At 43.6% G+C, this 14768-nt stretch overlaps 1 protein-coding gene across 11 annotated transcripts in view; it reads right to left on the bottom strand.

Annotated features, from left to right (window-relative positions):
• LOC109896940 (H(+)/Cl(-) exchange transporter 3) overlaps nucleotides 1–14768 on the bottom strand; it is a 70686-nt gene that overhangs the window by 22232 nt on the left and 33686 nt on the right. For 2 of the 11 annotated variants that reach the window (XM_031832202.1, XM_020491403.2), the window contains exon 1: nucleotides 11132–11455. The exons of 8 other annotated variants lie outside the window; for them this stretch is intronic. In XM_031832202.1, the coding sequence (XP_031688062.1) occupies nucleotides 11132–11219 (88 nt within the window). In that variant the 5' untranslated portion in view covers nucleotides 11220–11455. Of the gene's footprint in view, nucleotides 1–11131; nucleotides 11481–14768 lie in introns of those variants that run through there. One more of the 11 variants, XM_020491407.2, reaches the window with a different exon arrangement.

The following is a 14768-nucleotide window of genomic DNA, read 5'->3' as shown; positions in this document are numbered from 1 at the left end:
TTGAGTTATTACCTGCAGTCAACTTGTGCAATACCTTAGGAGATAAAGCAGATTGCGTTCTTCATTTCACCTGTCACATTATTTTCAAATATTAAGCTTACCGTAGTTCCCCAGAACAGTTGAGCCAGTCAAGTGTTTGTTTGCAAATAGCACAAAGGGACAAAGCGAGCTGATGAGTCCATAGCGATCTATATCTAATCGACAAGTCTCTGTTGTGCAACACGCACGAGGTGAAGTTACACTTCATGAAATTCATTACTAAATGGTTACCATCAGACACACTATATATAGGCAAAAGTATGTGGACAAGCCTTCAAATGAGTGGATTTGACCATTTCAGCCACACCCTTGCTGACAGGTGTATAAAATCAAGCACAGAGCAATGCGATCTCCATAGACATTGGCAGTAGAATGGCCATACTCACTTTCAACGTAGAACCGTCATAGGATGCACCTTTGCATCACTCACTACCGAGTTCAAAACTGCCTCTGGAAGCAACGTCAGCACAAGAACTGTTAGTCGGGAGATTCATTAAAACGGGTTTCCATGGCCGAGCAACCCCACAGAAGCCTAAGATCACCATGCGCAATGCCAAGCGTTGACTGGAGTGGTGTAAAGCTTGCCACCATTGGACTCTGTAGCAGTGGAAACGCGTTCTCTGGAGTGATTAATCATGCTTCACCATCTGGCAGTCCGATGGACGAATCTGGGGTTGACAGATGCCAGGAAAACACTACCTGCCCGAATGCATAGGTCCAACTGTAAAGTTTGGTGGAGGAGGAATAATGGTCTGGGACTGTGATTCATGGTTCGGGCTTGGCCCCTTAGTTCAAGTGAAGGGAAATCTTAACGCTACAGCATACAATGACATTCTAGACTATTCTGTGCTTCCAACTTTGTGGCAACAGTTTGGGGAAGGCCCTTTCCTGTTTCAGCATGACAATGCGCCCGTGCACAAAGCGAGGTCCATACAGAAATGGTTTATCGAGATCGGTGTGGAAGAACTTGACTGGCCTGCACAGAGCCCTGACCTCAACCCCATCAAACACCATTGGGATGAATCGGAACGGCGACTGCGAGCCGGGCCTAATCGCCCAACATCAGTGACCGACCTCACTAATGCTCTCGTGGCTGAATGGAAGCTAGTCTCCACAGCAATGTTCCCACATCATCCCAGAAGAGTGGAGGCTGTTATCGAAGCAAAGGGGGATCAACTCCCTATTAATGCTCATGATTTTGGAATGAGATGTTCGACGAGCAGGTGTCCACATACTTTTGGTCATGTAGTGTATCTTATAATGGCTTTCTGCCCGAAGTCAAATAGCTCTGGATGAGTTCTGTACCGCTGCCATTTTTTTTCCCTGTGCTTCCTACTAGTGTTTTTTCCCCTCCTCCATTCTTCTCCAATCTTTTTAAAAATTTAACTAGGCAAGTCAGTTTACTTTTTTTCCCCCAGAATCGATTCGTGCTCTTCCTTCAGAAAAACATGCTTAACAACTTTGTTCATTTGCACTCACAGAAAATGACATTCGGTAACTACTAGCTATGCTTGTTTAACTTTATGAGCTGGATTTGCCTGTCTTGAAATGAGTTTTGTTTTCGCTCGTTAGCATTTAGTTAACAGCGTCTATGTGATTTCACTATTAGTTTGTTAGCATTCTGGTAATAGAGGCCCAATGGGCTTTTCTCTTCATATTTAAAGCCAACTTGTGTGCTATACCGGTAATACCGTCAATCCCGGTATGAGGAAAAAGTACGATATGACAATATGAAAACCTGGATACCGCTCAAGTCTAGAAGAAACTATTTAATTAATTCTCCTTAATCCCATACTGCCTGTGCCAGCCCATAGCCAAATGTTTAGCAATTTAGCTAATGTTAGCACATTACCTAGCTAGCACAACATGGCTATCTTGGTCACTGCACTAACTCAGTAGCTAATATAGGCAGCTGTTTCATGGACACTAGCTAATTCATTGTGATTTAATTAGTTGTTAGCTAGCTTGGAGGAAGTTTTTACTGTTGTGTGCATTGCGTCTGTGCAAGTATCTAGCTAACGTTGCATAGATTACACTGCATATGAAGTGTGACTGACTTGTAGAGAGAAAATGCCCTCTTTTTAACAACAAAAATGTGTTGGTTCCTGCTCGCTGATTGGCTCATAGTCAAGATGTTGGCCACTGATAAGCATTGCAATTCCACAAGTACAAATCGGTAGGTTCGTCACTACCGGGTTGTCACGCAGCGGGTACCGCTTTTGTTCTAGCAAGAGAAGGAACGGCCTCCCCGCTGTGATAAGTACATATCGGCAGACTATCAGCGATGAGATTCTCGGTGAGTTCCATGCTTTAAAGCCTTGTTTCAAAAGGCCCGAGCCAAGCCTTTGAAATATGAAAGCATTGGGCTATATCAAGTCCTTTGATGTGGACCTATACGTGTAGGAGAGAAGTAAGTCTAGGCAGGCTCCCATTGAGCAGGGATAACTACAGTAGGTGAATGGCTTTCATCTGGCAGTTTATTTCACCTTTATTTAACCAGGTAGGCTAGTTGAGAACAAGTTCTCATTTGCAACTGCGACCTGGCCAAGATAAAGCATAGCAGTGTGAGCAGACAACAAAGAGTTACACATGGAGTAAACAATTAACAAGTCAATAACACAGTAGAAACCATATATATATACAATGTGTGCAAAAGGCATGAGGCATGAGGAGGTAGGCAAATAATTACAATTTTGCAGATTAACACTGGAGTGATGAATGATCAGATGGTCATGTACAGGTAGAGATATTGGTGTGCAAAAGAGCAGAAAAGTAAATAAATAAAAACAGTATGGGGATGAGGTAGGTGAGAAAGGGTGGGCTATTTACCAATAGACTATGTACAGCTGCAGCGATCGGTTAGCCGCTCAGATAGCTGATGTTTGAAGTTGGTGAGGGAGATAAAAGTCTCCAACTTCAGCGATTTTTGCAATTCGTTCCAGTCACAGGCAGCAGAGTACTGGAACGAAAGGCGGCCAAATGAGGTGTTGGCTTTAGGGATGATCAGTGAGATACACCTGCTGGAGCGCGTGCTACGGATGGGTGTTGCCATCGTGACCAGTGAGCTGAGATAAGGCGGAGCTTTACCTAGCATGGACTTGTAGATGACCTGGAGCCAGTGGGTCTGGCGACGAATATGTAGCGAGGGCCAGCCGACTAGAGCATACAAGTCGCAGTGGTGGGTGGTATAAGGTGCTTTAGTGACGAAACGGATGGCACTGTGATAGACTGCATCCAGTTTGCTGAGTAGAGTGTTGGAAGCCATTTTGTAGATGACATCGCCGAAGTCGAGGATCGGTAGGATAGTCAGTTTTACTAGGGTAAGCTTGGCGGCGTGAGTGAAGGAGGCTTTGTTGCGGAATAGAAAGCCGACTCTTGATTTGATTTTCGATTGGAGATGTTTGATGAGTCTGGAAGGAGAGTTTGCAGTCTAGCCAGACACCTAGGTACTTATAGACGTCCACATATTCTAGGTCGGAACCATCCAGGGTGGTGATGCTAGTCGGGCATGCGGGTGCAGGCAGCGACCGGTTGAAAAGCATGCATTTGGTTTTACTAGCGTTTAAGAGCAGTTGGAGGCCACGGAAGGAGTGTTGTATGGCATTGAAGCTTGTTTGGAGGTTAGATAGCACAGTGTCCAAAGACGGGCCGAAGGTATATAGAATGGTGTCGTCTGCGTAGAGGTGGATCAGGGAATCGCCCGCAGCAAGAGCAACATCATTGATATACACAGAGAAAAGAGTCGGCCCGAGAATTGAACCCTGTGGCACCCCCATAGAGACGGCCAGAGGACCAGACAGCATGCCCTCCGATTTGACGCACTGAACTCTGTCTGCAAAGTAATTGGTGAACCAGGCAAGGCAGTGTTTCCCTTCCTGAGGAAGACCAATGGGAAATCATTTGTTCTTGTAGAGTCAGCTAAAAACACAGCCCCAAACGCAACTCACAAATCAGGTTGGTTGGAAGGTGACAACATCGAACTGGCTGACTGCCAGTTGTGCTTTTTTCGCTTCTGGTTGGGTGAGACTGTGGTTGTATCCCAAATGGCACCCTACTTCCCTATATTACTGCACTATTTTTGACAGGGCTCTGGTCAAAAGTAGTGCAATGTTGTAGGGAATAGGGTGCACTGTTGTAGGGAATAGGGATTTGGGACACATCCACAGTCTCACCCAGCCAGAAGCAGTAAGCCAGTTTGATATTGTAACCTTCCAACCAACCTGATTTGTGAGTGACCCACAGTCTGTGCTGGCAGGGGGAGAGGAGGCGGCAGAGGAGGGAGAACCGGGGAAGGAGGAGGAGAGGACCGAGCACGCCCACATTCTTATCGACGGGGCTGCAGTGGAGCAGGTTGAGAACTTCAAGTTCCTTGGTGTCCACATCACCAGCAAACTAAAATGGTCCAAGCACACCATGACAGTCGTGAAGCGGGCACGACAAAACCTATTCCCCCTCAGGAGAAAAGATTTGGCATGGATCCTCAGATCCTCAAAAAGGTTCTACAGCTGCACCATCGAGAGCATCCTGACTGGTTGCATCACTGCCTGGTATGGCAACTGCTTGGTCTCCGACCGCAAGGTTCTTCAAGGGGTAGTGCGAACTACTGGTTGACCGATTATGATCTTAACGCCGATACCGATAATCGGAGGACCATAAAAAGCCGATACCGTTTAACCTGACGATTTTATTTTATTTTTTTACATTTATTTGTAATAATGACAATTACAACAATACTGAATGAACACTTGTTTTAACTTAATATAATACATTAATAAAATACATTTAGCCTCAAATAAATAATGAAACATGTTCAATTTGGTTTAAATAATGCAAAAACAGTGTTGGAGAAGAAAGTAAAAAGTTCAATATGTGCCATGTTAGCTTTTTTACGTTTAAGTTCCTTGCTCAGAACATGAGAACATATGAGAGCTGGTGGTTCCTTTTCACATGAGTCTTCAATATTCCCAGGTAAGAAGTTTTAGGTTGTAGTTATTATAGGACTATTTCTCTCTATATGATTTGTATTACATATACCTTTGACTATTCAATGTTCTTATAGGCACTTAGTATTGCCAGTGTAACAGTATAGCTTCCGTCCCTCTCCTCGCCCCTACCTGGGCTCAAACCAGCAACACATCGACAACAGCCACCCTCGAAGCAGCGTTACCCATGCGGAGCAAGGGGAACAACCACTTCAAGTCTCAGAGCAGGTGACATTTGAAACGCTATTAGCGCGCACCCCGCTAACTAGCTAGCCACTTCACATCGGTTACACCAGCCTAATCTCGGGAGTTGATAGGCTTGAAGTCATAAATAGTTCAATGCTTGAAGCATTGCGAAGAGCTGCTGTCAAACGCACGAAAGTGCTGTTTGAATGAATGTTTATGAGCCTGCTGGTGCCTACCATCGCTCAGTCAGACTGCTCTATCAAATCATAGACTTAGTTATAACATAATAACACACAGAAATACCAGCCTTAGGTCATTAAGATGGTCGAATACGGAAACTATCATCTCAAAAACAAGACGTTTATTCTTTCAGTGAAATACGGAACCATTCCGTATTTTATCTAACGGGTGGCATCCATATGTCTAAATATTCCTGTTACGTTGCACAACCTTCAATGTTATGTCATAACTAAGTAAAGTTCTGGCAAATTAGGCGGCCCAAACTGTTGCATATACACTGACTCTGCGTGCAATGAACGCAAGATAAGTGACACAATTTCACCTGCTAACCTGGATTTCTTTTAGCTAAATATGCAGGTTTAAAAAATATATACTTTTGTGTATTGATTTTAAGAAAGGCATTCATGTTTATGGTTAGGTACAGTCGTGCAACGATTGAGCTTTTTTCGCAAATGTTAAATCATCAAGTTGGCTGTCTTTGTTAGGAAGAAATAGTCTTCACACAGTTCGCAAAGAGTAATGTTAGCGGGCAATATTAACTAAATATGCAGGTTTAAAAATATATACTTGTGTATTGATTTTAAGAAAGGCATTGATGTTTATGGTTAGGTACACATTGGAGCAACGACAGTCTTTTTTCGCGAATACGCACCGCATCGATTATATGCAACGCAGGACACGCTAGATAAACTAGTAATATCATCAACCATGTGTAGTTAACTAGTGACTATGATTGATTGATTGTTTTTTATAAGATAAGTTTATTGCTAGCTAGCAACTTACCTTGGCTTCTTACTGCATTCGCGTAACAGGCAGGCTCCTCGTGGAGTGCAACGTAAAGCAGGTGGTTAGATCGTTGGACTAGTTAACTGTAAGGTTGCAAGATTGAATCCCCTGACAAGGTAAAAATCTGTCGTTCTGCCCCTGAACAAGGCAGTTAACCCACCGTTCCAGGTAAAAATCTGTCGTTCTGCCCCTGAACAAGGCAGTTAACCCACCGTTCCTAGGCCGTCATTGAAAATAAGAATGTGTTCTTAACTGACTTGCCTAGTTAAATAAAAGGTTAAATAAAGGTGTAAAAACAATACAGATTTCCGATTGTTATGAAAACTTGAAATCTGCCCTTTGAAATCTGCCCTAATTAATCGGTCATTCCGATTAATTGGTCGACCTCTAGTGCGAACGGCCCAGTAAGTACATCACTGGGGCCAAGCTTCCTGCCATCCAGGACCTCTATACCAGGCGGTGTCAGAGGAAGGCCCTGAAAATGATCAAAGACTCCAGCCACCCTAGTCATAGACTTCTCTCTGCTACCACACGGCAAGCGGTACCGGAGCACCAAGTCTATGTCCAAGAGACTTCTAAACAGTTTCTACCCCCAAGCCATAAAACTCCTGAAGATCTAGTCAAATGGCTAGCCAGACTATTCATTTTTTACTGCTCCTCTTTAATTACTTGTTACTTTTCTCTTATTCTTATCCGTATTTGTTGAAACTGCACTGTCGGTTAGGGGCTCGTAAGTAAGCATTTCACTCTAAGGTTGTATTTGGCACATGTGACTAATAAAATTTTATTTGATGATGAGTCAGAAATGATGACTGGACTCTATGTGGAGGTGGGGTTTCGAACCACAGTGCGTAGAGCTGGTACTGGGGTAGCCAGGTAGGTGCGTAGTGTGGGTGAGGTCTGAATTAGATAGAGGCGGACAGTGAATTGGTCTTTGGGACCGTAATAACAGGTTGCTCCTCTTGATGGTAAGATTATAGACACAGAGACACATAATGTATATCAATTGCTTCATTATGTGGAGGACTGGATGGTTTGGAAGGTTTTACTGTAGATTGTCACACAGTAGGCTGACACACAGCATCCAGCTGAATGATGACACTGTGGAAACAGAAGCCTGCAGGGACTGATTCAACCACAACATGGATCAACGAGTTCACGACACACACATGCGCACACACCTTGTGTGTTCAGGTACTACATGCCGATAAAGTGTGACCATTCAGTGCAAGGGCTTAGTACACACAGGAGCTTCCTGTGCATTAATGCAGTATCAGGCTACTCCAGCACTACAGTCCTGCAAATCAGATCAAGGCGCTTGAGCTTAGCAACAGGACTGACTGGGGCTGGAGACCAGTAAGCCAACACTAACCCTGGCCTGCACCGGTGCTGCTAAGGGAATATCATGTGGCCGAAAGGCAGGTTGAGAGGGAGAGAGAGAAAAGTGAGAGAGCAAATAGAGAGTGCAGAGCGAGAATAGCAAGAGAGTAGAGAGAGAGCGAGAGAAGAGAGATAAAGGGGGAAAAAATGCCAAGAATCAGAGCAGTCGACACTCCTTCAAATGAGGAAATACCATGGTTGAACATGGCCAGTGGTACAACTACCTGGGACAATACAAAAATGTGTCTCTGGTGGATTTGGTCTGGCAGTGAATGCACTACTCCATAAAAAGGAAATATTCCCATCCAAATATCGTGCAAAATATTAGTGTAATTTTACCACAAGATGGAAGCGAGGTTTGGGTTTCAACCTATAATTACGATTATAAGCATTGGGAGAAAAACACAATAGAAAATCTATATACAGAATTCCGTAGAATTATCCTAAATATCCAAAAGAAAGTACCAAATAATGCATGCAGAGCGGAACTCGGACGATTCCCTTTAATTGTAAATATAAAGAAAAGGACAAACTTTTTGACATCATTTGAAATTATGCCAAAACATTCTTACAATTCAAAGCACTGGAAATCCAAGAGCTGAACCCTGAAAAGATTCCCGTCAGCTGTTAAAAACACTAAACAACCTTATTATCCAAAACACACAGGGACATCAATTAAATTGTTACAGAAATTAAAACCTCATATAAAAATTAAAACTCTGAATAAACTAAATTGCTATTTGACCCTCAACAGAGAATAGAAATTGGCAGAATCTCTCTATTCTGTCAGGGATACAAAACAGAGACACATCCTGAACAAATACAGGCTCAGCGACCACCAATTGGCTATAGAAACAGGGAGAGACAAAAAGAGATGGCTACTCAAAGAGGAGCGTCTGTGTGGTCACTGCACGGCAGAGGAAGTGGAGACAGAGATGCAATTTTCCTCTACTGTGAGAAATACTCCCAAATAAGAGAATATTTTTTTCAAGACAATATCTCAATCAATTCCCAAATTCTGTGCATTTAAAAATAACATAAAGCTGGGAATTATTCTGGGTGAGGGAGAAACCGTAAATATTACTGCCAGATATGTATAGGATTGCCATCCCATGACCATTAATTCCTGAAGTATTTACATTGTATATAACTGACTGTAATACATAGTGTATTTATATTTATTAGCCATTCTTTTTCTTTTTATAACCATATTTTTATTTAATTAAATGTATTGGCCACAGATTACACAATACAACAGAAGAGAGCGAGCGAGAGGAGAGAGAGCAAGAGAGGAGAGGGCGAGAGAGAGCGAGAAGAGAGGGCGAGCGAGCGAGAGGAGAGGGCGAGCGAGTGAGCGAGAGGAGAGGGAGAGCGAGAGGAGAGCAGAGAACGAGAGGAGAGCAGAGAACGAGAGAAGAGCAAAGAGAGCGAGAGGAGAGCAGAGAGAGCGAGAGAGGAGAGCAGAGAGAGCGGAGAGCAGAGAGAGCAAGAAGAGAGCAGAGAGAGCGAGCAAGCACGAGAGGAGAGAGAGAGGGGATCCTTTGGCAGTGTCTTTTGTGTCTGGTCATTTAACATGGGAATCTAATGAACAAGAGGAATACGCGCGCACACACCATTATCTCAGATTTACAGACAGGGACGTACCCTAACTAATATACACACCCTAAGAAACTCAAACGTAAACTGAAAGTGGATGGAATAGGACTGATGTTAGAATGTTTTCTTGTCTTTTTAGCTGAATCAAATCAGTCAACCATGTGACGTGGTAGGTTATGTTAAAGGAAAGCATATTATTCAGTGCTGGGCCATGAATAGCTTAGGCCTTAGGGACGATTACACAACATATTAGCTAAATGTGAAAGAAGGACCCAGGATATAGCCACATAACACTGAATCCTGTTGAAAATGTATAGGTTTTGTACAGGTAATGAGGATAGCAGATGCTTTATAGATGTTATAGTTTGTGTGTTCATATGTATGTGTGACTGTGCAGAATGAGATGTATGGACTAGGTGAGACATCACTACCGATCTGTCCAACAGGTCCTCCTCCCTGTCACCGAAACACTGTTGCATGTTAAATGGATCAGCACCACGCTGAGTAACATCTGGAAGCTGTTATAGTGGTGTTCCTACACACACACACACTTAACAGCTTATTCTAAGAGAATAAAGATGGAGGCAGTGGCACAAATTGCTCCTCCTCTGCCATTTATTGATTCTACGAGCTCAGCTAAACCCAGAGAATACACACCCTGCTAATTCACCACGCAGATAAGACACACACACACACACACACACACAGACACACTGATAGTGGGTGCCAAGGTTAATCATCGACGAGCAGGTGAATGGTCGCAGAATGGCAGCCAGCTAGATAACATTGTCGTCCACGAACACATGTTCACCATGACAGTCCTCCCGTCTGACCTCAGTCATAAGCTCCACACCATTTTAGTCTATTATAACAACAGCAGGGAGCTACAGCATTCGGGTTATCCAGTGCCATGACTGTAACTGTAGCCAGAAGGACAGACATAACCAAACTTCCAACCTCCATTCGGAATAAAAAAAATAAAGATAAGAAAGAGAGGGAAATGTACACACACGAAGGAGCTCAACTGCAAACTGAAAGTGGATGGAATAGGACTGATGTTTGGTCGTTTTCTTGTCTTTTGAGCTGAATCAAATCAGTCAACCATGTGACGTGGTAGGTTATGTTAAAGGAAAGCATATTATTCAGTGTGGGGCCATGAATAGCTTAGGCCTTAGGGACGATTACACAACATATTAGCTAACTGTGAAAGAAGGACCCAGGATATAGCCACATAACACTGAATAAATAATTGAATCCCGTTGAAAATGTATAGGTTTTGTAAAGGCAATGAGAAGGATATAGCAGATGCTTTTATAGATGTTAGTGTGTGTGCGTGCGTGCGTGTGCAGAAGGAGGTGTACTGACTGGTGAGATCTGGCAGAGAACAACACAGATCAACCCAACAGGTCCTCCTCCCTGTCACAGAAACACTGTTGCACGTTAAATGGATCAGCACCACGCTGTTGTAGAGGTGTTCCTACGCACACACACACACACACACACACACATCAAACAGCTTATTCTAAGAGAATAAAGATGGAGGCAGTACACATTGCTCCTCCTCGGCCATTTATTGATTCTACGAGCTCAGCTAAACCCGGAGAATACACACCCTGCTAATTAACCACGCAGATATGACACACACACAGAGAGAGACAGACACATTGATTGTGGGTGTCAAGGTTAATCATCGACGAGCAGGTGAATGGTCGCAGAATGGCAGCTAGCTAGATAACACGTTCACCATGACAGTCCTCCCGTCTGACCTAAGTCATCAACTCCACACCATTTTAGTCTATTATAACAACAGTAGGGCGCTACAGCATTAGATTATCCAGCGCCATGACTGTAACTGTAGCCAGACCGAACAGACCGAACCTCCAAACTCCATTCAAAGGAAGGGGAGGGGGATCATGGCGTACCTCTTTTAGGCAGCTCCTGCAGTGCGATGGTATCCCCTCCCCCGTCGTAGGGTAGATAGGGGTCGGCCTCGGTTGAGATATCATCCATGGTTGACTGACAGTCGGTCGCTAAACTAATTTAGCTGTCTCACCAAGTGTTAGCTCCTCGTCGCTAGGCTAACTGCTTATCCGGGAGCAGCCTCCGTGTTTCGAACAGCCTCGGAGAGACTTGCTGTGTGTGTGTGTGTGAGACAAGCTGAGCTCCCTCTGTCTTTTCTCCCCCCCTTCGTCTTTCTCCTCCCTCCCTAATTCCCTCTCTTTCTCGCTCTCTACCCCTCCCTCTCCACTGCAGCAGCTGACTGCTAAGGAGCCGGTGATGTCATCGCATGACGAATTGCAAGCCTGGTTGGTTGGTTGCTAGGGGAGACGATTGGGGAGGGGGGGGGGCAGAGGAGCGATAATGCGTAAGAATGCAGAGTGATCAGGCCAGGCTGGCAGAGCCTGTTGAAAGGTGTGCCGGTCGGTCTGATGCATAATATTAGTACTCGGCCTAATATGTATTCATGAACGAAGAATAAAAGGCTGTGGTATACAGTAGCATATCAGTACTGTAGTGCTACGCCAATATTGATCTGTATTGAACGCTATACAGTCAATGACTCTATTAATTTGCTGCTTACCATGCATAACTAATTAATATAGGTGTTAGTGCACAATCATCAACAAATGAGTTGAGGAAAACCCAATCTCGCATAGAAAAAGAACAGCGTTTGTACAGACATACACCACACTGAAGTACTACTCAAATCAAATGTTGTGAAAGCAAAAGCCACAGCACGGGAGAGAGAAAAAGCCAGAACATGGCATTAGCAACCACCATAAACATGTCAGTGAAACCAGTACTGAGACTGACTCTCTCTTCTTTCTCTTTCCACAAACACTTTCTCCCTCTTTCTCTCTCCCAGACAGGATATGAAACCATTTGTGAGATTTCATCTGAGGGTTCATAGCTATGTATCATGTAGCAGTACACCAGTGGAAGCTCCTCATAAAAATACAAATGGTAAAACATTGAAAAAATTGTCCTTTTTAGATAAATCTATACTAAATATATTCACGTCACCAAATAATTTATTAAAACACACTGTTTTGCAATGAAGGTCTACAGTAGTCGCAACAGCACTCTGGAGGGTAACACCATGGTGTAGCCGGAGGACAGCTAGCTTCCGTCCTCCTCTTGGTACATTGATTTACATACAAAACCTAGGAGGCTCTTGGTTCTCACCCCGTTCCGTAGACTTGCACAGTAATTATGCCAATTAATTATGGCAACTTCCAGAGGATGCCCTCCAAACTATCAGAGCTCTTGCAACATGTTGTCCACCCAATCAAAGGATCAGAGAATGAATCTAATACTGGATGCATAAGCTACAGCTAGCTAGCACTGCAGTGCATAAAATGTGATGAGTAGTTGACTCAAAAAGAGAAGGACAATTGTTAAACACAGTTTTTCAAAAATGAAGGAGAAGCAAGAGAGAGAGAGATTGTCATTTTTTTCACTTTCACTTACTTACATAACTAGCTAAATGCAGCTGGCTAGTTTAGTTACTCAAACAGAGTGATGCTATGTTAGCTAGCTGGCTATGACTATCCAACACAACACTGTAACTCTTCCAAGTCTAGGTAAGATTTAGGTTTTTATTAATTTACTGCCCCGGGTCCCACTGGTGTAACTGCCGGTGTAACTGACTATACACTGTAATGTTACTGCATGATTGTAGCGGGTTAACTAACGCATTAGTTCTATTAGCTATGTTGACTAGGAAGTTACTTTAGCTAATATGGGGACAACGATGTAGGCTGTGTGTAGCGGTTATGACATGGTTTGGGACGTTTTTCTCGCCTTGTCACATACAGCTGATGTGTTGTTCATTGAAATCCACAAACAAAGGGAAAAGGTGAGAAGAGAAGAGTGCATAGACGAAAGAAGGAATACAACGTGGCTGCTATGAAAGTGAACTGTGTTTATGTTGATCAGGGGTGTATTCAATCCGCCGACTCTGTTGAAAAACTTTTCTTAAACAGAACCAAACGAAACGGGGTTAAAAATACCTGAATTTGTCCAATAGAAACTCTCATTTCCAACTGTTTGACTAATGATTATTCTCTAGATAAGTTAGATGCAGGCAAGAATGTGCAAGGCAGTATTGAATGTGTCACTGTTTGTCCATGTGTCACTGTCTGTCATCTCAAATTTTTCTTTTGACCTAAACTTTCATTCATAGGCTAGGTTTATTAAGACTATCCTACCAATGGGACATTAAAACTGCAATATCTTATGTTTCACCGAGACGTGGCTGAATGACGACACAGATAATATAGATCTGGCTGGCTTCTCGGTGCATCGGCAGGAAAGGGCAGCTACGTCTGGTAAGACGAGGGGCGGGGGTGTGTGTCTATTTGTCAATAACTGCTGATGCGCAATGTCTAATATCAAAGATGTCTCGAGGTATTGCTCGCCTGAGGTAGAATACCTCATGATAAGCTGTAGATCACGCTATCTCCCAAGAGAGTTCTCATCTAAATTATTCATAGCCATCAATTTTACACCACAAACCGATGCAGAATCCTACTACACCAGCTCTGATGCCCGTCGGATGTGGCAGGGCTTGACAAATATTACGGACTACAAAGGGAAACCCAGCTGCGAGCTGCCCAGTGACGCAAGCCTACCAGACAGGTCAATATTCACAAAGCCACAGGGCAAGACGGATTACCAGGACGTGTGCTCAAAGCATGCGCGGACCAACTGGCAAGTGTCTTCACTGACATTTTCAACCTCTCCCTGACCGAGTCTGTAATACCTACATGTTTCAGACCACCATAGTCCCTGTGCCCAAGAAAGCAAAGGTAACCTGCCTAAATTATTACCACCCTTACGCCGGTAGCCATGAAGTGCTTTGAAAGGCTGGTCATGGCTAACATCAACACCATCATGCCAGAAACCCTAGACCCACTCCAATTCACATACCGCTCCAAAGGATCCACAGATGACGCAATCTCAAACGCAATCCACACTGACCTTACCCACCTGGACAAAATGAATACCTACAGTTGAAGTCAGAAGTTTACATACACCTTAGCCAAATACATTTCAACTCAGTTTTTCACAATTCCCGACATTTAATCCTAGTAAAAATTCCCTGTCTTAGGTCAGCTATGATCACCACGTTATTTTAAAAATGTGAAATGTCAGATTAATAGTTGAATGATTTATTTCAGCTTGAATTTCATTCATCACAATCCCTGGGGGTCAGAAGTTTACATACACTCAATTAGTATTTGGTAGCATTGCCTTTAAATTATTTAACTTGGGCCAAACATTTTGGGTAGCCTTCCACAAGCTTCCAACAATAAGTTGGGTGAATTTTGGCCCATTCCTCCTGACAGTGCTGGTGTAACTGAGTCAGGTTTGTAGGCCTCCTTGCTCGCACACGCTTTTTCATTTCTGCCCACAAATGTTCCATGGGATTGAGGTCAAGGCTTTGTGATGGTCACTCCAATACCTAGACTTTGCTGTCCTTAAGCCATTTTGCCACAACTTTGGAAGAATGCTTGGGGTCATGGTTCATTTGGAAGACCCATTTGCGACCAAGCT

This window comes from Oncorhynchus kisutch, linkage group LG9, assembly GCF_002021735.2.
Source record: "Oncorhynchus kisutch isolate 150728-3 linkage group LG9, Okis_V2, whole genome shotgun sequence".
NCBI lineage: Eukaryota > Metazoa > Chordata > Actinopteri > Salmoniformes > Salmonidae > Oncorhynchus > Oncorhynchus kisutch.
This window is presented reverse-complemented; position numbering and strand designations above follow the sequence as displayed.